The 23,711-nt window shown below is 32.7% G+C and overlaps 1 protein-coding gene across 1 annotated transcript; it reads right to left on the bottom strand.

Annotated features, from left to right (window-relative positions):
- Positions 1 to 19,879: 19,879 nt before the first annotated feature.
- LOC25490133 (dehydration-responsive element-binding protein 3) lies at positions 19,880 to 20,938 on the bottom strand. The gene has a single exon (XM_013606574.3). It carries the CDS (start codon positions 20,823 to 20,825, stop codon positions 20,262 to 20,264), a length of 564 nt encoding a protein of 187 aa, XP_013462028.1. The 5' UTR covers positions 20,826 to 20,938; the 3' UTR covers positions 19,880 to 20,261.
- Positions 20,939 to 23,711: the final 2,773 nt, after the last annotated feature.

The following is a 23,711-nucleotide window of genomic DNA, read 5'->3' as shown; positions in this document are numbered from 1 at the left end:
TAAAAAAGTTATGTCGTGATCATTATTATTGATTTTTTTGGGTGTGAATATTGATTTTATTATTGATTTTTTTGGGTGTGAATATTGATTATTTCTTTATGATTTTTGTAAAATCTTAAAGGCTTTAATCAGGCAATTAAATATGAATGTAATTGTTACAATAATAGGTGTCAGTTTGTGGTGGTAGTGATAATTATTTTTGATTATAGATGAAGTGATAATCCACTAAATTATCACATTTTAGGATAAATCATAAAAGAAAAATTAAATAGAATATATAAAGGGGAAGCAAGTGGGCTCCATAGCCCATGCATGTATTGACTAACTGACTAAGGATAGGGGTTGTCGGAAAATGAAAGAAAGTGCGAATAGGAACTTTTATTTGAGTTAGTATTTGATAGTTTGAAAAACTTCGAAAGAATGACTTTGGGAAATGTATGGCAAATTGCTCAACCATTTTCACTTGATAATGACTAGGCATCTAATTTCTCTGTTACTCTTTGTTGTTACTCTTTGTTTGCTGTCTTTTTCTTTTTTTAAAATTAACTGTTTTGTTTAATAAAGAATCGAGATTTATTATTTAATGGAGTTCATTGACCACTTAATCTAATCTCTTCATTTTTTCTTTCATTTTCTTTTACTATCTTTTTTGCAATTAGCTTATCCAATCCAACTACTAACTTCATTTTTTTTTTTTTGAATAATAAGAATTTCGTCAAATAAATATAGATAAAATTAAGAGGACTTTAATACAAATATATGTTTATTAATAATTTCTTAATCTGTATATAAACTTTGTAAACTGCCGAGACATGTTGAAACTAATGTCTCTGTTTTCAACCACATACCCTAGATATATGTACGTATGTATGTGCTCGATCGATATTTGGTAATTCTTTCGTAGCAAATAATGATGGAGATTATGACTTTCTATTTTAGGATATCAATTGTTGAAACCCCTGTCAATGAGCATATGTTTAATATATATAGTGCTTCTATTATGCCTTGTTGCTGTTGGAAACTATCATGCAAGAAACAGATGTGAGATATGTCAACTTGAATAGAAGGATTCACTGTTACCGTTTGTAAAACAGTATCCCAAAAAAAAGCAAACAAAAATGAAATGTCTTTTTGCCGGAAAGTAACTTCACTTTTAATTTGGTCAAAAAATATTTCACTTTGAAATTTTAATTATTGAGATAAAGATTGATTATTGAGTTTCATTCATGTACAATATTATATTATGGTCGACATCACATTGAATAACTAAGGTTGAGAGACTACTCTTTCTTAGGATAGGTGTGAGATGGAAGATCACTTGAATGAAATATACTTAAAGCATAATTATATCATTTGGGATCAAAATATTATTAATGAAAATTCCAGAAAAAATACAATGAATTTTAAGGAATATTCTGAATGGTTATATTTGTTTCGTGAGTTAACTTTTATCGTGCTGCATTATAACCAACCTCTCTAAAACGTATTGGCTTCGGTTAGAATGTAATGTCATATGTCCTCGTGAGCTTAACTCAGTTGGTAAGGACAATGTATAATATATGCAAGGCCTGAAGTTCAAACCCCGATCACCACAAAAAAAGAACGCAATGTCATATATGCCACATGAAAACACTCTCTTTTCAATATCATTTTTAATGATCGGTTATTTATTGAATGAAATTTGTATGAATTGTGTCTCTTTGTATGAGTTCTATTTTCAAAATATACGACATGCGGTGATTTAACACTTAAAAAGTAATTGTTGAAAAGAGTTGTCTTAACGCTTTTCAAATTATTTTTCAAATGAGACACAAATATAATTGAACATGCTTGCTTACAATCACAAGTAAAATTAACTTAAACACATATAAGTAAAAAACGGTAAAAGAAGAAGAATGGAATAAATAATGTATATTTTAAAAATAATTAAATAATATATATTTTTATGTTTGTATGCACAAATAATTCATATATGGAGTTGTAACAGATTGAAATACTCCTACATCACTTTTATTAATAAATTCAGTTGTCATTAAAAAAACAATTATTTGGAGTTGTGCCCAAACAAATTTTTCCACATGAGATATTACATGATTTATGTGTATATTTGAATCAGCCTTGAGATTATTAGAGTTATGATGCAACAAAAATTATCATTTGAAGTTCTCTCTTTCAATCAAAACATACATTCATTATTTTGATATCCTATATTAATTGTTGCTAGAAATGACTGATAATTGATTAATACTTTTATTTTTGACAAAATACTTGATTAATATTTAATAATGTATTATCCACATGGTACACTATACATTTAGTGGTGATACATGTATATCCTCATATGATAATACACTCCTTACATTCATACAAAATTCTGACATGTGGCAATCTGGATCCCACACAAATAGAAGAGAAAGTGTGGTTGTGAGATGAATTTACCAAAATATCCTTAATGCATGAGGTGTATAATGGGTTGGGTGAATAAAGGGTGTTTAAGTACGTAACATTTTCCATACATTTATGATAATTATAACTTTTATAAAATTACTAGTTACAAATCCGTGCTATGCACGGGTTCAATAACGTATTCGATAAAAAAATTCTTCGAAAGAAGAGATGCTAAAACGATGGAACATTGTGATTCATCATAAAATATGTATGGGCTGATTAAGAGAGCACATAATCAATTTATGAGATTATGAATTGACATAATATTTAGGATGAAAACAATTGGAACCAATAAAGGAACCAATGATGTGTGAATTTATATATTATCCAAAATTATAAAAAAGAGTGTTGTTGTTATAGAGTTACCAAAAAATGATTGATACCCATATTTACCTCAAATGAAATCAAGCAAAGAACTAGCATCGGTGAGTGAAGATAATCTAGTCTAGGATTAGAGTTAAGGTGATCTGTTGAAAGTGCGGATCATGAACACCAAATCTTTATTTGGAAACGACTTGAACATGCTTATTTTTAGGTGACTTCTCTAGATCAAAAATTAACTTATCGCCTAAGTATTTTTTATAACTTGCTCTCTTTGCCGTTATCAAGCGACATTTATACATTTTTAGAGCTTATTTGTCGATGAATGTGATTGTTTTCCGTATTCCTTTTAGAAATGTCATTGATATCTCATTTGAGAAGTGCTAGGTATAAAACAAATTGCAGTGTTAATTAGAAGTTATATATATGTACATTTCTAAAACATTTACCAAAGCATTATAAAGATTCACTGTAGGAAAAGAGCATGTTTTATTTTGTTCAAAAGATTAGGAAAACAACATTACAATTAACATGATACTAATTTGAACCAATGAAGGAACCAACAATGTGAAGATTAACGTTACATTATAAAAGAGATTGAAAGTTTCATAGACTAACCAAAAAGGGATTTTTGCCAATATTTACACCACACAAAATGAAAAGAACAAATGACATCCCAAAGTCAAGATAGTTTACGACTACAGTCCAAAGCGATACGTCAAAATAGTAGAAGTTCAAATAGTTCAACGACAAAGATCTACTTTGGAACAACTCGAATGTGAAAGTTCTTCTGTGACTTTTTGAGATCAAAGATGAACTTACCACATTCTTCCATCACTCGTTATCTGCAGAAATTGAACCACTGCCCACCCAAGTAATTTTCATAGCTTGCTCTATCGGCGGTAATGAGGTGACAGTTATACTGTCTCTGTGTCTGGTCATCAATGAGAGTGATTGTTTTGCGCTTTCCTTTCAGAATTGTTCTCGCACCTCGTTTGGGAAATGCTAAATAGGAAAATAACTGCAATATTAGTCTAATGCATATTTACATGGATAAGATGTATGCGAATATAGTTACATATAATTTATAAAATAAAGGTAGCATAACTGATTTTAAGCTAAAGAAAATGTAGCATGACTTCTAATTTATCTTCCTATAAAGTCTAGATAAATGCACGCATGTACATTATATGTACCCCGTTGACCAATTAACATTGTTGAAACAAATGGAAATTAAGCATCACTTCCGCACGTGCATATATAGCTAGCACCATTTGACATTGATGTCTTCGAACATTTGGTGCAACTCTCATAATACAATCCAAACTAGTTATGATTGAATTTAGTTATTTTCCAAATAGTGATACAGTAAGTTTCCTAACACAAATTATGCACATGAAATAAAGAATGATGCAATATGTATTTTTTATTTTTGCGTAAAAAAAACTCAAAGCATGTTTGTGCATAAAAAAAGCAGACATTGACTAAGTTTATAAATTCAGTAATTGGCCTAACTTGAGACCGTTTGGGAAAATTGTTGTACGAAGTACGTTGAGAAGAAGTCGAACTCTGACTTAATTTCTAACTGAAGCTTTGACTCTGAGCTTGAGAAGTGTTAAGGTCACGACAACAATTCAAGAAACATGGTCAAAAAATAATCAAATCGGATTGTCAAATAATAAGTTACTCTAACACTGCATTGTGAAATCATAATGCAAACTTACTAAGTCTTAAACTTCTCAACAACCGGATGATGTAGGTTGATGAGCAGCCTCGAACCTGACCAATTGTTACATATATTTGGATTGCCATTGACTACAAAATGGAAGCAAATAACTCAAGGTAAATAGACGGTAAATGATAAAGCTACGAAGTATTTTTCTCATAGTGTTACATCAACTATATTCCCACTACATAAGGAAAGACATCTTTTGTAACGCCCTAGTTATTTATTTAATTATTTTATTATGTGGAGTATATATATATATATTATTATATATGATGTTGGTGATTTATGTGGAGTATATGCATGTATTTATATATATGTGATTTTTGGATGTTTTATGTGATGTATTATTTTAATATATGGTTTATTATATAATAATTAAAATAAGTATGAAATAGTAATTATTTTGAGGTTGGGGAAATAATAGGAGTTAGTTGAAATTAAAGGAGTTAAGTCTAATAAAGGGGAGTTGGGAAGGCAGTTAAGATAGAAAGTTAGAGTCAGAAACACTTTTACGTGAAACTGACAGTTTTGGGGAGAAAGGAGGGAAGAGCAAGAGAGAACCAAGAATTGATCATTGCTGTGCATTTCTTCTTCAATTTCTAAGGTAAGGGTGAGGTTTACTTCAATAGTATAGAATTTAAAGTCTGATTTTGAGTTTAATAGGTTTTGGTAAAAATTGGGGATTTTGGGTTTTATGATGAATTTGTAGTTTTGAAGTTGTAAGCATGAATTTGATGTTAAAAATAGGTTCTAGTTGCACACAGAAAGTTAATCTGCATCTGTAAACTGATTTGGGGAGTGATTGGAAGAAAAATGGGATTTTTGGGTAAAACCAGTTTTCTGCCCGTACAGAAGTTCATCGCTCGCCTCGCGAGTAGCTGTGCTCGCCATGGCGAGTGAGCAACTTCATAGCTCGCCTCGCGAGCAGTCCAACTCGCCATGGCGAGTAAGCCCAGACAAAACTTAATTTTGAAAAGTTGTTATAAGATGTTTTGGGGATGGTTTAAGGTACCTAGATGATAATAAAGATGAATGGTGAAAGTTTTAGGTTAAAAAGATGAATAGGGAGCTTAGAATTGGAGTTTGGGTGAGAAAATGTCACTTTTTCCCGAGAGTACCTGATTTTCACTCGCCTCGAGTTCGCCTTGAACTCGCCATGGCGAGCTAGTGTTTTTGTGAACTCGCCATGGCGAGCAGATGTGCTCGCGAGGCGAGCTACTCAGTTCCTGAATGTTGAATTTCGTGCTTGAATGGTAGTACCTTAAGGTTGTTGTGTTGAGCATAGTTTCATGTAATTAGGCATTATTTTGATTGATTGAATTGCTAGATTTGATGCTGATTGATGATGATGAATGCATTGTATGTTTAATTGTTAATCATACATGTTAGTTAAGTGGAGTCACATGGAGTTGCATTGCATGGTCAGTTGTATGTAGATATACACAGTAGGTCCATTGCATATGCATAAAAACAGCGGTGAGGGCTTCGGTCCTGATGAATGCTTTAACCATTCAAAAGCGGTGAGGGCCTCGGTCCTGATTGGTACCACATGCATAATTGCATTTCATTAAGAAGTCTAAGATGGTGTCTTAGCAGTGGTCATGTCATTTGCATGAGTCGTGGTTGTCATTTCAGTTACTATCTGATTGATGAGGTTGATGAAGTATGTACATTTATATATATGTATTCTTTGTGAATATGGTGTGTTGTTGATGTGATTAGTAATATGTACATTGTATACATACTTGCTACGTGGATTATGATGTTGATGTTGTTGTGGCTTGTGAATAAATATTGATGGTTGCAAGTTAATATATTTGAAGTTATAGGGTGTTAGATTCATTTGATGATTTTAATATCTATATTTGTTGTTGTGGATCTCACCCCTTCTGCTTGAAAATGTTGCCCTTCCTATGGGTAACTTGCAGGTGATCCTGAGTAGTTGGTGGTGGCTCAGTGTCGTGTCTAGGGCTCTGATACGTGGGATGAGATCTGTTATTCATTTATTTGTTGTTTTCCTCCTATGTATCAATTTTGGAACTTGATGATGTGGCCCTTTGATGGTTGATGTTGTTGTTAGGCTTTATGCCAAGATATTATTTGAAGAATTTTAACCGTTGTTGTGGTTATTTAAAATGCAAATTTTCCGCTGCATAATTTTTGGAAGTTATTAAACATGTTGAATTAAATAGTTTTATTTTCTATTTAAGAAATTTAGAAATGGTGATGTAGCATGCCCGTATGGTGTTTAACTCTGATGATTAATTGTTATTTTATTACTTTTGGGTAACGGGGTGTTACAAATTGGTATCAGAGCAGGTTGGTCCGTCCGACCAAGTAGTAGAGTCGTGTTGAGCCACCTAGGATAGAGTGTCAACTTTAATGTTGCTTTTTGTTGTTGTCCTGTTGGTTGTTTGTTGTGTCTTGGTATGAACTGGTTGGAGAGTAACCATGTTCATATCAATTGCTTTAGTAAGACGGTGTACTTTCCTTCTGCCGGAGAAGAGAGTAAAGCTGAGTTTGTGACTACATAGCAGTTGTAGGAGTTGTTGAATGAAGGTACTTCAGTGGTTGCTTTGACGGCATCTTTGTCGGTGGAAAATCAAGCTGTGATTGATGGGTTACCCGTAGTGAATGAATTTCCGGAAGTGTTTCCTGAAGAGATTCCTGATGTGCCACCAGAGAGGGAGGTTGAATTTTCAATTGATGTTGTTCCAGGAACTAAGCCGGTGTCGATGGCACCGTACCGTATGTCAGCTTCTGAGTTAGCTGAGTTGAAGAAGCAGTTGGAGGACCTGTTAGATAAGAAGTTTGTAAGACCCAGTGTTTCGCCTTGGGGAGCACCGGTGTTGTTGGTAAAGAAGAAGGATGGTAGTATGAGATTGTGTATAGATTACCGTCAGTTGAACAAAGTTACGATCAAGAACAGATATTCGCTTCCTAGAATTGACGACTTGATGGATCAATTGGTTGGTGCTAAGATATTTAGTAAGATAGATTTGAGGTCCGGTTATCATCAGATAAAAGTGAAGGATGAGGATATGCAGAAGACGGCCTTTAGGACACGTTATGGTCATTACGAGTACAAAGTGATGCCTTTCGGTGTTACTAATGCGCCTGGTGTTTTTATGGAGTACATGAACCGAATTTTCCATGCTTTTCTGGATAAGTTTGTTGTGGTGTTTATTGATGATATCTTAATCTATTCCAAGAATGAGGAGGAGCATGCGGAGCATCTGAGAATTGTATTGCAAGTGTTGAAGGAAAAGAGGTTGTATGCTAAGTTATCAAAATGTGAGTTCTGGTTAAATGAAGTAAGTTTTTTGGGTCACATTATTTCTGGTAGTGGTATTGCAGTGGATCCTTCAAAGGTTGATGCGGTATCACAATGGGAGACTCCGAAGTCGGTAACTGAGATCAGAAGTTTTCTGGGTTTGGCTGGTTATTACCGCAGGTTCATAGAAGGGTTTTCGAAGTTGGCTCTTCCGTTGACACAGTTGACCTGTAAGGGTAAATCTTTTGTGTGGGATGCTCAGTGTGAGAGTAGTTTCAATGAATTGAAGCGAAGATTGACAACTGCTCCTGTTTTGATTTTGCCTAAACCAGAAGAACCGTTTGTTGTGTACTGTGATGCATCTAAGCTGGGCTTAGGTGGTGTTCTGATGCAAGATGGTAAGGTAGTAGCGTATGCTTCTAGGCAGTTACGTGTTCATGAAAAGAATTATCCTACACATGACCTGGAGTTAGCTGCAGTGGTTTTTGTTTTGAAAATTTGGAGACATTATTTGTACGGTTCCAGATTTGAGGTGTTCAGTGATCATAAAAGTTTGAAGTATTTATTTGACCAGAAGGAACTGAACATGAGGCAGAGGAGGTGGTTAGAGTTACTGAAGGATTTTGATTTTGGCTTGAATTACCATCCTGGTAAGGCCAATGTGGTTGCTGATGCTTTGAGTAGGAAAACTTTGCACATGTCTGCTTTGATGGTGAAAGAGTTTGAGTTGTTAGAACAGTTCAGAGATATGAGTCTTGTCTGTGAATTGTCACCCCAGAGTATACAGTTGGGAATGTTGAAAATTGATAGTGATTTCTTGAACAGTATCCGAGAAGCTCAGAAAGAAGATTTGAAGTTTGTTGATTTGATGACTTCTGGTAATGACACTGAGGATAGTGATTTCAAAGTTGATGATCAGGGTGTGTTGAGGTTCAGAGGTAGAGTTTGCATTCCTGACAATGAGGAGTTGAAGAAGTTGATTCTTGAGGAGAGTCACAAGAGTAGGTTGAGTATTCACCCAGGGGCTACAAAAATGTATCATGATTTGAAGAAACTGTTTTGGTGGTCCGGTATGAAAAGAGATGTTGCTCAGTTTGTTTATGCCTGTTTGGTTTGTCAGAAGTCCAAGGTTGAGCATCAGAAGCCTGCAGGGTTGTTGACACCGTTAGATGTACCGGAGTGGAAGTGGGACAGTATCTCTATGGATTTTGTAACGAGTTTACCGAACACTCCGAGAGGGCATGACGCTATTTGGGTTGTTGTCGACCGGTTGACGAAGTCGGCACATTTCATTCCTATTAATATCAGTTATCCGGTAGCACAGTTAGCAGAGATTTATATTCACAGTGTGGTGAAGCTTCATGGTGTTCCGTCTAGCATTGTGTCGGATAGAGATCCGAGGTTCACTTCTAGGTTCTGGAAAAGTTTACAGGACGCTTTGGGTTCAAAGTTGAAGTTGAGTTCGGCTTACCATCCTCAAACAGATGGTCAGTCGGAGAGGACAATTCAATCATTGGAAGATTTGTTGAGGGTGTGTGTGCTTGAGCAAGGTGGAGCTTGGGACAGTCACTTGCCTTTGATTGAATTTACTTATAACAACAGCTATCACTCGAGTATTGGTATGGCACCGTTCGAAGCCTTGTATGGTCGGAGGTGTAGGACTCCTTTATGCTGGTTTGAGTCGGGTGAAAGTGTTGTGTTGGGACCGGATTTGGTGCATGAGACTACTGAGAAAGTCAGGTTGATAAGAGAAAAGATGAAAGCTTCGCAGAGTCGGCAGAAGAGTTACCATGACAAGCGAAGAAAGGATCTTGAATTTCAGGAGGGTGATCATGTTTTTCTGAGAGTCACTCCTTTGACGGGTGTTGGACGTGCCTTGAAGTCGAGGAAGTTGACTCCTAAGTTTATTGGTCCATATCAGATTTCAGAGAGAGTTGGTACTGTGGCATATAGAGTTGGGTTGCCACCACATCTTTCGAACTTGCACGATGTGTTCCATGTTTCTCAGCTTCGGAAGTATGTTGCGGATCCTTCTCATGTGATTCCGAGGGATGATGATGTACAGGTCAGAGACAACCTGACAGTTGAGACTATGCCATTGAGGATCGATGACAGAAAGGTGAAGTCCTTGAGAGGTAAAGAGATACCTCTTGTGAGGGTCGTTTGGGGTGGAGCGACTGGTGAAAGTTTGACCTGGGAGCTGGAGAGTAAGATGCGGGAGTCGTATCCGGAGTTGTTTGCTTGAGGTAAGATTTCGAGGACGAAATTCTGTAATTTGGGGAGAGTTGTAACGCCCTAGTTATTTATTTAATTATTTTATTATGTGGAGTATATATATATATATTATTATATATGATGTTGGTGATTTATGTGGAGTATATGCATGTATTTATATATATGTGATTTTTGGATGTTTTATGTGATGTATTATTTTAATATATGGTTTATTATATAATAATTAAAATAAGTATGAAATAGTAATTATTTTGAGGTTGGGGAAATAATAGGAGTTAGTTGAAATTAAAGGAGTTAAGTCTAATAAAGGGGAGTTGGGAAGGCAGTTAAGATAGAAAGTTAGAGTCAGAAACACTTTTACGTGAAACTGACAGTTTTGGGGAGAAAGGAGGGAAGAGCAAGAGAGAACCAAGAATTGATCATTGCTGTGCATTTCTTCTTCAATTTCTAAGGTAAGGGTGAGGTTTACTTCAATAGTATAGAATTTAAAGTCTGATTTTGAGTTTAATAGGTTTTGGTAAAAATTGGGGATTTTGGGTTTTATGATGAATTTGTAGTTTTGAAGTTGTAAGCATGAATTTGATGTTAAAAATAGGTTCTAGTTGCACACAGAAAGTTAATCTGCATCTGTAAACTGATTTGGGGAGTGATTGGAAGAAAAATGGGATTTTTGGGTAAAACCAGTTTTCTGCCCGTACAGAAGTTCATCGCTCGCCTCGCGAGTAGCTGTGCTCGCCATGGCGAGTGAGCAACTTCATAGCTCGCCTCGCGAGCAGTCCAACTCGCCATGGCGAGTAAGCCCAGACAAAACTTAATTTTGAAAAGTTGTTATAAGATGTTTTGGGGATGGTTTAAGGTACCTAGATGATAATAAAGATGAATGGTGAAAGTTTTAGGTTAAAAAGATGAATAGGGAGCTTAGAATTGGAGTTTGGGTGAGAAAATGTCACTTTTTCCCGAGAGTACCTGATTTTCACTCGCCTCGAGTTCGCCTTGAACTCGCCATGGCGAGCTAGTGTTTTTGTGAACTCGCCATGGCGAGCAGATGTGCTCGCGAGGCGAGCTACTCAGTTCCTGAATGTTGAATTTCGTGCTTGAATGGTAGTACCTTAAGGTTGTTGTGTTGAGCATAGTTTCATGTAATTAGGCATTATTTTGATTGATTGAATTGCTGGATTTGATGCTGATTGATGATGATGAATGCATTGTATGTTTAATTGTTAATCATACATGTTAGTTAAGTGGAGTCACATGGAGTTGCATTGCATGGTCAGTTGTATGTAGATATACACAGTAGGTCCATTGCATATGCATAAAAACAGCGGTGAGGGCTTCGGTCCTGGAGTACTAGTTACTCAAACAGCGGTGAGGGCTTCGGTCCTGATGAATGCTTTAACCATTCAAAAGCGGTGAGGGCCTCGGTCCTGATTGGTACCACATGCATAATTGCATTTCATTAAGAAGTCTAAGATGGTGTCTTAGCAGTGGTCATGTCATTTGCATGAGTCGTGGTTGTCATTTCAGTTACTATCTGATTGATGAGGCTGATGAAGTATGTACATTTATATATATGTATTCTTTGTGAATATGGTGTGTTGTTGATGTGATTAGTAATATGTACATTGTATACATACTTGCTACGTGGATTATGATGTTGATGTTGTTGTGGCTTGTGAATAAATATTGATGGTTGCAAGTTAATATATTTGAAGTTATAGGGTGTTAGATTCATTTGATGATTTTAATATCTATATTTGTTGTTGTGAATCTCACCCCTTCTGCTTGAAAATGTTGCCCTTCCTATGGGTAACTTGCAGGTGATCCTGAGTAGTTGGTGGTGGCTCAGTGTCGTGTCTAGGGCTCTGATACGTGGGATGGGATCTGTTATTCATTTATTTGTTGTTTTCCTCCTATGTATCAATTTTGGAACTTGATGATGTGGCCCTTTGATGGTTGATGTTGTTGTTAGGCTTTATGCCAAGATATTATTTGAAGAATTTTAACCGTTGTTGTGGTTATTTAAAATGCAAATTTTCCGCTGCATAATTTTTGGAAGTTATTAAACATGTTGAATTAAATAGTTTTATTTTCTATTTAAGAAATTTAGAAATGGTGATGTAGCATGCCCGTATGGTGTTTAACTCTGATGATTAATTGTTATTTTATTACTTTTGGGTAACGGGGTGTTACATCTTTCGGGTCATAATCAAACTTATAAAAAATCCTATCATCTGATGCTGACAAAATAGAAAGTAATACTTTTTCTATTTAGCAATGTTTAGTTTTTTTTGAATAAGAAAAAGATATGCATAGTTTGTTACGATATAAAGGTGCAATATATATATATATATATATATATATATATATATATATATATATATATATAAATAAGATAAGTATAACTTTTTTAGGCATCTATACTTTTTTTGAAGAAAAGACATCTACAATTTTACTTTTAATTAAAATCAAAATTTTATAAAAATTATATGCATTAGATGTGTGCCTGTATATTTGTGAGGTTGAAGAAAGAAAATAAAAATATTTTAAATCATTAAATGATAGCGTGAATAAAAGTATATGTGAGGTTGTTATGATTAAACGATATTTAAATTAAGTATATAAGTGATAAAAAGATATTTCTTTGCAAAAAAGGTAATAAAATTAAATGGAACCTCCTTAAAAAAATTAAATGGAACGGTTAAAAATAAATTAAATGGAAGAAAAAAACATATTGAAATATAATATTAGAAAATAAAAGAAAAGGTTCCCAACGTGAATTGAAGAGAGATGCTTGTGAAATAAATTGTCGAGAAGTAATTTTTTGAAGTAGCATTCAACAACTTTTGGCCAAAGCTCATTCCATTCAATTTTATGCATTAAAAAAAAGTACCTTTTTTTAGTAAGTACTTAATTGATATTGTACTTGGCCTAACTTCTCCTTAAAAATGTAGAGAAGTTGAAAAAAAAAAAAAACGGGTCAAACGGTATCTTAATCTCCCACAACGGCAGTGTAGAAACAACTGAATTTGGAAGAAAAGATTGAAAAATAGTTAAAAATAAAAAAATTGGAAAATAGTTAAAAGTTTTTAAAAATGTAAAAATTGAAAAATAGTTAAAAAAAATCGGTGAGGTAGCACTCAACCAAGTAACTCAAAAAAATTATATGCATCAACGTAACAAAAACACAGACAGACGGACATAAAATATCACTCTAAACGTTAATGTGTGTGTGTAAATATTTGTGAGGTTGAAGAAAGGAAATAAAAGTATTTGGTATCATTAAATGACAGTGTGAATAAAAATATTTGTGAGGTTGTGATGATTAAACAATATTGAAATTAAAATAATTGACAGTGTGTTTGACCTAACTTCTCCTTAAAAATGTAGAGAAGTTGGAAAAAAGCCGGGTCAAACGATATCTTAATCTCCCACAACGGCAATGTAGAAGCAACTGAATTTGGGTGAAAAATTGAAAAATAGTTAAAAAAATAAAAATTGAAAAATAGTTAAAAGTTATTAAAAATATAAAAATTATAAAAGTTATTAAAAATATAAAATAATTAAAAAATGGCAAGGGGCAAAATGAAAAATTCACCCTAAAAATGATGAGGTGGCACTAACCACACCCCATCAATAGGAAATTACTAAAATGCCCCTCCTAGAGGCAAAATGGTAAATTCATAGGGATTTATCTTTATAATATATTACCTCCGTTTCTTTTTACTTGTAATATTTTGATATTTTACACAAACCAAGACAATCAACAATTGATACTAGTTTTGATGCAATAAGCCATATTTTTATTATAATGATCTTATTCATTTAATATCTCATTTCATATATTTCTCTCTCCGCAATAAATAACTAAGGATAATATTGGTAAAACAACATTTAATATTGCATTGAACTTTGAAAGTGACAGTTAAATAAGAACAAAATTTTTCTTCAAAAGTGACATTTAAAAAGGAACAGAGGGAGTAGTAAGTAAGTAGATAAGCAACTTCCATTTATTTACAATAAAGTACTCGTACCGTAAAAAAAGAAGAAGAGAGTATTTGTACAGCAACAATTACTAATAGTGGAAAGTGGACGGGGTGTTAATGGGAACGTACGTACCTTTATATATTCAATTTACGGAAATGAATGAAAAGTTGTCGTGAGCGGACACTGAAAGTGATGTATGTATATTCCCTCCAAGGAATTAACAAAAATAAGTAATTAAACCCTTGTTTTTGTGATACTATTTTTTTTGCTTGTTTGAGGAAACCCTTGTTAACGAGATATTGATTCGTATCTTATTCAAAGATTTCACCTCAACCGGCCAGCAAAAGTTCATGCTTACAATTATTATGATTTTGATGGAATGTAAATATTTACTCGAAGTTTGGGGTTCAAATCCCATGCATCACAAAAAAAAATTAATACTTTACATAAATTAAATTAATAATTAGTCAACATTGACTAGCAGTCGAAGCGATTTAGATTGCATGTAGTTACAGCATGTTACGATGGTATTTTTTTTTTCAATCGTTCGATTTTGAATCAGTGATTGAGATCTAATATTGAATGTGGTTAAGATTTTTTCCAAAGTGGATCCCGGTCCCAAACAAAAATAAATGTGCGAATTGATAAAATTTAACAAAGGGCCTATAAAAAAAAATTGTTACAAAGGGAGTATTAGTATTTTTTTTTTTGAAGAAAGGGGAGTGTTAGTAATTAAAATGGGGAGTGGGGATAAATGTTTTTATTTTGTTTTTTATAATAAGGGGATATGGGCTCCAAAAATACGAGTAAATTATCACAAGTCCTCCAATAAAATTGTACACTTTCTGTGTTTATAAGTTTCTTCAACTTTTTTGTCAAAAAAAAAAAAAAAGTTTCTTCAACTTTTCTCGTATATTAAAAAAAATGTATATTATACTGCCTTCATTTCTCTCAAAGGTCAAAAAAAAAAAAAAAAGTTTCTTCAACTTTATCTCTATCTCACTCTTCTAATCACATAATCATCTTCTCACATCTAAGATAGACATTGCTCTCCTTTTTTACTTTCTCTCAAAGGTGTATTCACCTCAATGGGATGTACATAAAACATTTTTCATTCCTATTAATTATACTTTTATTATTTACTACTCAATGTTTTCCAAAAACTGTTTTATTTAAATTTGTCTTTGTTGTATCATTAATGAATGAGAATTTTGTTAAGTAAATTGAAATTTAACTTTCCCTTACAAAATTAAATATATTTTTTAACTTGTGTGAAATTGTCAGAGTAATATATAGCTTAGGAAGGATGGATAGAGCACTCATTTGCCAAAAAATGTGCACCTAAATAAGTCTCTTTTTAAATATATTTTTTATTTTTCAAATAAATCCTCAAATAATACGTAAAAGTATTTTGGAAGATGAAAACTCAAAATTTTGAAATACATATACAGGAAATTCTAACCTATATCCTAAGTACATATGTTAAGGTACTAAAAATAGAAATTATGCATTGAAAATTATATCAATTTATTTCTTAAAAGATTGAAGTTTAATTTTTCTCGATAAATACTTAAACGGTTAAACCTTAACATAAGATGACCCATCTTTAAATTATGATGAAATTATTGCATTCTTTTCATCCCTACCTTGTTCTTTTTCAGTTAAAACAAAGGTAGCACTGAACAGAAGGTGTGAAGTGGGATTCAAAATAATGGTGTCTGTTTCTTTGCAGTCTTATGGATCATTATTGCTAAAATTAAAGAAGAATATATACTTATAGATTTAATGGGTCACTGCTAGCTAGACAATATCTGTAGTTTGAAACTCATAGGATTAATTTAAAAGGAATGAGATTCCCCATTAGAGTTTCACTTTATAGGTGTATAATCTAGACTAGATAGTAGATACTACTCCCTCCGTTCCTTTATATGTGACGTTTTTTGCTTTTTCACTACAACCAAGACAGTTGATAAATAGTTCTCTCTTTTCTTGTCTACCCTTATTTAATCTAGTACTCTTTTTTCTAGATACCAACCATTTTGATTGAAATCAAGTATCCTTGGTATCAGCTGTTCATTCGTACTACATAAATTTAAAGATTATTAAGTCTTCAATAAAATTTAGGAAGAAGAATTTTCCGCATCTTCCTAATCAACGGACGAAATTCTTCTCTTTGCAGGAAGACTCTTCTTCATCTTCTTCTGGAAATTTATTCAGATCAAATTCATACTCAGGTTCTTCATTTAAGTCAAAATCTAATACTGGTGCTGGAAATCCTTCTCCTTCCCTCTCATGTCTTCCACTATTTCATCTTCAATGTTGTTCAAGGAGTCTTCCACTATTTCTTCTTCATTGTTGTCCAATGAATCTTCTACTATTTCTTCTTCATTGTTGTTCAAAGAGTCTTTCACTATTTCTTCTTCTATGTTGCCCAATGAATTTTCCGCTCTTTTTTCTCCATTGTTGTTCAATGATCCTTCCACTGTTTTCTCTTGTTTTTCATTGATTCTTTGGTTTGTTCCATTACATCTATGGGTAGTTCCTTTTTCATGGTTAGTGTACATATTTAAAGAGCCAAAATTGTGGATTTTCAAATTCTTGGAACAAGCTGAGTGCTATGGGTAGTACTCCTTGCATTTATTAGTAGAAAGCCTCGGTAAAATAATCTAACGGATGAATTGGATTAGGCTATAATTATTGACTATGCATTAATGTATAAAATGTGGCAATTTAGAGGTTAAGGATATAATAGACATATTACAACTTTAAACTCTAAAAATGACACTTATATAAGAACAAAATTTTTTTTCCAAAAGTGACACTTATAAAGGAACGGAGGGACTATCATACTACAAAGTGTGTATGCATTTGTGTAAATAAAAGACAAACTAGAAAGTGGATTAATTGTATATAACGGCATAAACAGCTCAGAATGTGATATGTGAAATGTTTGTGGCTACTGCTCCAAAGGGTTACAATTTTTCGTTGTTTCCGATGGCTTGTGATGCTAAATATTAAAACAGTTAATAGCTATCAAACCCGATACTCTAAAACGGTGACGTGCCCGTATCGAATATCGATACTTCACTGATACTCGCGGATATGTACCTATGAAGTATGAGAATTAATTATTTTAATTTTTAAAAAATATTTTATCAAATACTCCACAGATACACAAAGATACTTATAAGATACTTCACATTAACGTATCCTAGAAAAGATGATGGGTAAAAAAGTGAGACAATGTTGTAAAAATTCAGTAAAGATTAGACATGACAACAAAACCCACCCCCGCCAGACCCGACAGCCCCCGCCCCGAATTTAACGGGGAAAAGCCTATTTAACTGGGTGCGAGTGCGGGTGTGGGAAAATCTAGATTTTTAGTACGGGGGCGGGGGAGGGGGCGGGGGCGCTTGCACCTGCCCCGCACCCAACCCCACCTCGCACCCGCTTTTTGAAATTTACTTTATTAAATTTTATAATCTTATTTCCTTAAGCACCAACCTATTTTAATATATTATTACTCTTTAGAAACATATTTATTATAATTATTTTTCTCTTAAAAACTTTACAAAATAAAAAAAAATGTAAAGTTTTCTTGTAAACCATAATATATTTATACTTCTTGTGGATGAAGGTAAAGAGTTTGAGGTGATTCAATTAATCAATATTAGATAAAATTTGTGTTGAGTTCTTTTTACGATGTTTTCTCGATATCCCAACATATGAAAATATAATATGGTTTACAAGAAAACTTAACATTTTTTTTTATTTTGATCATATATATGTATTTTTTTAAAAAAAATTTGTGACTTTTATAATAATATAAATAATAAAGAATAATAAATGCTTATTATCTTCAAGTATTTTACACACATATGAGTTTTAGTATAAAAATTTTGTCAATGTATCTTAACCGTATCGTATCCTAAATTTAAAAAGTTCGCGTATCCGCGTACCCATATCATATCGTACCCGCACCAGTACCCGGGCTTCATAGGTTAAAAGTTTTGCATTTAATATTAAATGTATAAGTTTCAATACAAATTTTTTTGATGTCTTGCAATTTTTTTGGTTTTTTAAAATAGTCTCTGACCTCACTTTATTGATGATTTGTCACATTTGTGCACGTATGACATTAGCTGAGTGTGCCAAGTTGTCTAACCGGCATCAACGTGGCAATTCACTTATTTAAAAATCTTTTTTGAAAAATAGGTAATAAATTTTTGAATTTTAAAAAACAATTATTTTTAATTAATTATAAAATAATATTAAAACTGCACAAAAGTGGGAAAATGTTAGAATTTTCCCAATTTCCCCTGTTCTTCCTTCAATCCTCAATCGAACTCTACAATTTCTACTTCTTCTTCAATATCAATAGTACTTCAAGAAGAGCCTTCATTTTGATACAACGGTTATCATAGGTACTTTTTTGAGAAGTGAAATTTGGAAGGATGCTACTCCATGATTATGGAAGAATTTTATTTCATAACCTAAGCCTTGATGCAACTTTGTTGAAAAAGGATAAGGTTATAGTGAGTTTTTATGAGGAATTTAGTAGGAGAAAATATTTGAGAGGAAACATGCTTCTACTTGCTTTTTAATAGTTTTGGTTTACAAATAACAAGTTCTTCCTTTTGTAGAGGCTTCAAAGAAGAGTTCTTGACACATCATAAGTTGTTATTCTACACAGTTTAAGATAGAGTTCTACATATTTTTTCAGGAATTCATACATTTAATTCTATTTCTCTATACTATCAATCTAGTTGTACGTACTCACTTATTAGTTGATTGGGATTTACATATGATTATTCTAATAGGTCTAAAACAAGTTTATTATCCATAATGACTAGCAAAGACTTAAAGATATCATAGAAAAGATTCATTATAAAAAACAAAATCTGTTAATTTAATGTAGTGTATTTTTTATTATTTTGGATAATTTACTAGTACTTTTTGAGGAAATTGAATTTTTTTTAGTATATTAGATGTTACATTAATACTTTTCTTCAAAATGTAAACTCCAAAACTTTAACTTCTCAACCTCTTTAACCATCTCCGCAAACAAGCATTTGTTGAGTAAAACTACAAATCATTTAGATTCCCTTTTCAATAATAATAACAAATAATTTAGATATAAAATGTATATTATTTGCCGAAAAATAGCAGTGATGAGAGTCCAATCGTAAGTGACAGACGACAGTTAGTACATACACCCTCCGGTCACTAATATAAGCAAAAATCTATTTTTTAGATACATTCAATTAATGATGTATGTGACATATAATAAGGACCACATATATCATTAGTTGAATGTATCTAAAGAGTAGATTTTTGCTTATATTAGTGACCGGAGGGTGTATGTGAACTGGAAGTCATAATTAACGAAGTTCCAAAACTATCGATTCCAAGGAAGAGAAGAGAAGAGACACTGCACTTCTAATATCAAGAAAATTTTACATTAGATTACATTCCTTGAGTCGAAACCACTCTTCTGCATAGTTTAGAATTTACTATTACATACCCGTTTGTGTACGTACATGTTAAATATGATATGCGTGTTCTCTTCTTCTTTGATGAAAATGATATTGTCGTCATATACACATCAAACCAAGATGCACCAATCACTACTCACCATTTGCCAAATTGAGAGTGAGAGGAGTAAGTGTTGGGGTACACACTCTTTAATCTCTTCACCAACGATATAAAGCCACGATTGGAACATTATATAGCTTATCGTTAAATAACATCATATCAATCTTTTACCTTTAGCCAACAGCAACAAATTAAAGACTTTATAATTTTGACAGTCTCAAAGAACGAGGCAACCACCTGCATGTCATCATAAAAACATTCGTTGCCAAAACAGAAAAAGGAAAATCAAATAATTTACCACTTTCATTTTATTATTATAATTTCTAAACCATAATTACATTGCAACTCAACTGAGTCTAAGAGGAAGAAAAGAAAAAAACAACACAATGGACAAGAGCAGCATACTCATAAGAGAAAAACCACAAGTGGCTGCAGCAGAGACACTCAAAAACTAAAAAACAAAAAACAAAATGAAAGAAAGATAGAGAGAGATTTATACAAAACAAGAATACAGAATTGACACCTCGTTTGTCAATAAGGTGTTTGCCTCCGTCTCTATGATAATATTTGATAATAATAAACAAAACATGATAAACACACTAAGACATTCACATAAAATAATTGAAAAAAATGGAAGGACCACTTATAGCAACATTAAACAAACTCATCTGAAAACTAGTTATTATAAATTTCACTCCAAATCACATCTTCCATGGTGTGCAAGCAAGGAGGCTGAAACATCCATGAAGTATCAATGGAATCCATAAATACAAACTCCTTTCCAAAATCTCCAACGTTTCCCAAACGAGGAAGCTCAATTATCTCACTCAATTCATATGAAGTTGTTGAAGATGGAAACTCCATGTGAGCTGCTTTATTAGCTGCTGCTTGAACATCTCGGGGAGCAAGTGAAGCCGGTCGAGGAAGCAAGTTTGCTAACTCAGGGAAGTTGAGAATGGCGGCACTTCCTTTTATACTGAGAGCAGCTACATCGTGTGCTCGAGCTGCCATTTCCGGTGTGGGAAATGTGCCGAGCCATATTCGGGATTTTTTCTTAGGCTCACGAATTTCGGACACCCATTTTCCCCAATTTCGCATTCGGACACCACGATATACCGGATGCTTGCTTGTGTCTCTTATGCCTTTTATTTGTTGGGATTGTGGTGATGGTGGTGGTGGTGAATTTGAGCTACTTTTAGTTTCTGAGTTATTATGAGGTTGTTCAATAGTACTATTCATATTGTTTGGTTTTGGCAATGGGAAGGAGAGAAATAAAAGGAAATTAATGGGCCGTGACCGTTTTTTCCGTCACTTGCCAATCACACTTATAAAGGTTGAGTTGATATTGAAAAGAGTAGTATAGTGTAAAGGACGGACCTGGGACCCACGATAGAAAATTAGTCATAAATTTTAACTCAAAATAAGTTGAATCTCAAAAAACACTAGGATTTTAGGTAAGAGAATTTCGTAACTTTAAAAATCATATCAATGTAAAACTTCTAACAACAATCCTCTAGTGCTAACATTACCATGCATTCCGGCAATTGAAGAACATACATTCTGCTCCACTACAAGTAAGATGTAGATCAATCCTTCAAAAGAGTAAGGTGTAGATCAATAATAAAATATGATGGATAACTTTCTTTTTTAGTATCCTTACCCAGTGTCCTTGATCCTTTCAAATTTGATATCTTAGGCATAAGAAATCAAATCTACATTAAAATTGGAACTATACAGTCAAGTGCGATCTTAATCGGACGGTCTAAATGTGATCGACCCCACATAACTCAAATCCAATACCCGGCAAGGTAATTACAAGTGGTACACGTACCGCCCTTGTGCCACACAAACTCTGGCCTCTCTGTGACTTTGCTGTATATTATGTACTGTTGTTTGTTTGGTTCATGTTATTTTTTTAACCACTGCCTCCTGTTTCTTCACCCATATAATTATACTGATCATGTATATTCCCTTATCAGCAATTTCTGCAGAACCAAAAGGATGGGTTCTCTTGTTTTGTTCAAATTGATGCAATGTAAATATTCCCGTTTATCATCAATTTGCCCCTAGTTTTGCTACATATATGTATAGGAGTGAGTATTTTAAGGTACATACATTACCTAAAAAAAAAGAAGGTACATACATAATGGCAGCGACAAGTTTGGTTCGTTAGTGGGATTTATAAAGGTTGTTGATGTGGTGGCAAGGACTCGCTAATAGCTCATTAGGCCTTCATTTATACTTTACATATTCTCATTTTAATTGGCTCTTTAGGCTTTCTTATGCCTTTCAATTTAACGTGGTTTTCATGATCTTAACTTTATTGGGGTAGGGATTCTGCTATACGATTATGTTGACTTAATGTGAGTATCACTTGTAAGAGTTTTATTTGAGGTTATTAATTATCTGAGTGCGAGTCTCAAATTAAATATATTACTATTACTTATTATTTTCGACTGGCTCAAAACTCAGAAACGAAAAACTACGTGGTAAGAGTAGAAGGATTTATCATAAGGAACAACCATACATGAGAAACTAATTATTCTTTAGGTTAGTACATCAAATATCACTTTAATTTGGACGAGGTATGAAAATAATCCTTGTAAAACACAGACACAGATTTCATTTCGTAATTTAGATTCTTCATATTTTTAACTCTTTACAAGGGTTATTCTTAGGCTTCGCTCAACTATTTTTTTAAGGGTGAAGGTTAAAATATGAAGAACCTGAATTACAAAGGTGAAATTTGTTTTTTTTATTTTTATTTTTATTTTTATTTTTTTTATGGGGGCTACCTTATGAAAATTGAACATTTTCGTGTAGAAGATGTAAAAAATATATTAAACATTTTACAAATCGAAAAGCATTTTGCATAAATTTGAAATCCATTGGATTTTTTTTCATCATTTATTTTTTCTAAAAATTCGCACAAATCTATATATTCAGAATAGGTCTAAAATGAAATAGATGTATCTAGGGATTAGTCATTTCAAAGTGAATTCTCCCTAGATACACAATACACATGTCATGATATTTTATTTCACAATTGAATCAATTTAAAAAAGACCTAGTAGCCGGGAACTTCTATGGTACACTCACAATTTTGAGTGTACCGGTACTCTTGTTTCACAAAATATATAAATTAAAGATCACTTTAATGAAATAAAAAAGTATTTGTCAATATTTATATTTTAGAAAACATCATTTCATAAGAAAAACCATCATTTCATTGTTTATAAGGATCATATTACAAAATTTACATTTTGTCATAAAAAATAATCAATATTCATTGTTATGAGTAATAAAAATTCTTAAAAATTAAATTTTATTTCGTCGAAACTTTTAGTATATAAAATTTAATTATCTTAGTTGTCAATGATAGAAAATAATTATTTTTCTTCAAAAAAAAAAAACTCATTTATTATTAATTTTACGACTTGGTGTACCATAGAATTTGCCTACTTTCAAACCTCACAAAACTACAAAGATTTTTTGAGGTATTAACCTTGTTTCTTCTCACTCTGAAACAAGTTTTAGTGCTTGTTGGTGTGTTACTACTTGATGGTATGATGAAGTCTATAAATGAGCTTGCTAATTATAGAAGAGGTAAACCAAATTTTCTTACAAACAACAAGCAATACATGAAGTGTGCACCAGGTCACTTTGCATCTTATGAATCTTGCAACTTGTCAATACATGAAACTTTTCACTTTACATTACATTATATGAAAAATGGAACTTGTCTTTAGATGATTATTGACATGTGGCATCATTGTCTTGTAACAAAAATGTCTTTACCCTTCATATATTGGAAGTTGAGAGATTTAGTGAGAGAAAATGAGGAAGATGAGTAAAGCAATTTTTTAAGGGATGTGATTAAAAAAATCAATACAAATTATAGCAGCATAGTTTTTATTTTTATTTTTATTTTTAATTCTGACTTTACTTTTTTCATTACTAACAAATTTTCATTTGTAGTTGCTATAGAGACTGAAAGTACCAAACTATGAAGAATAAATTTTTTAATTGTGTAATAATATTTATATTTATTTGGAGCATCTAAATATATATTATTATTGTAACTAAATATAGAAATATTACTACTTATATTTTTTTTCTCGCTTG

This window comes from Medicago truncatula, chromosome 3 (genome assembly GCF_003473485.1).
Source record: "Medicago truncatula cultivar Jemalong A17 chromosome 3, MtrunA17r5.0-ANR, whole genome shotgun sequence".
In the NCBI taxonomy this organism is placed as follows: domain Eukaryota; kingdom Viridiplantae; phylum Streptophyta; class Magnoliopsida; order Fabales; family Fabaceae; genus Medicago; species Medicago truncatula.
This window is presented reverse-complemented; position numbering and strand designations above follow the sequence as displayed.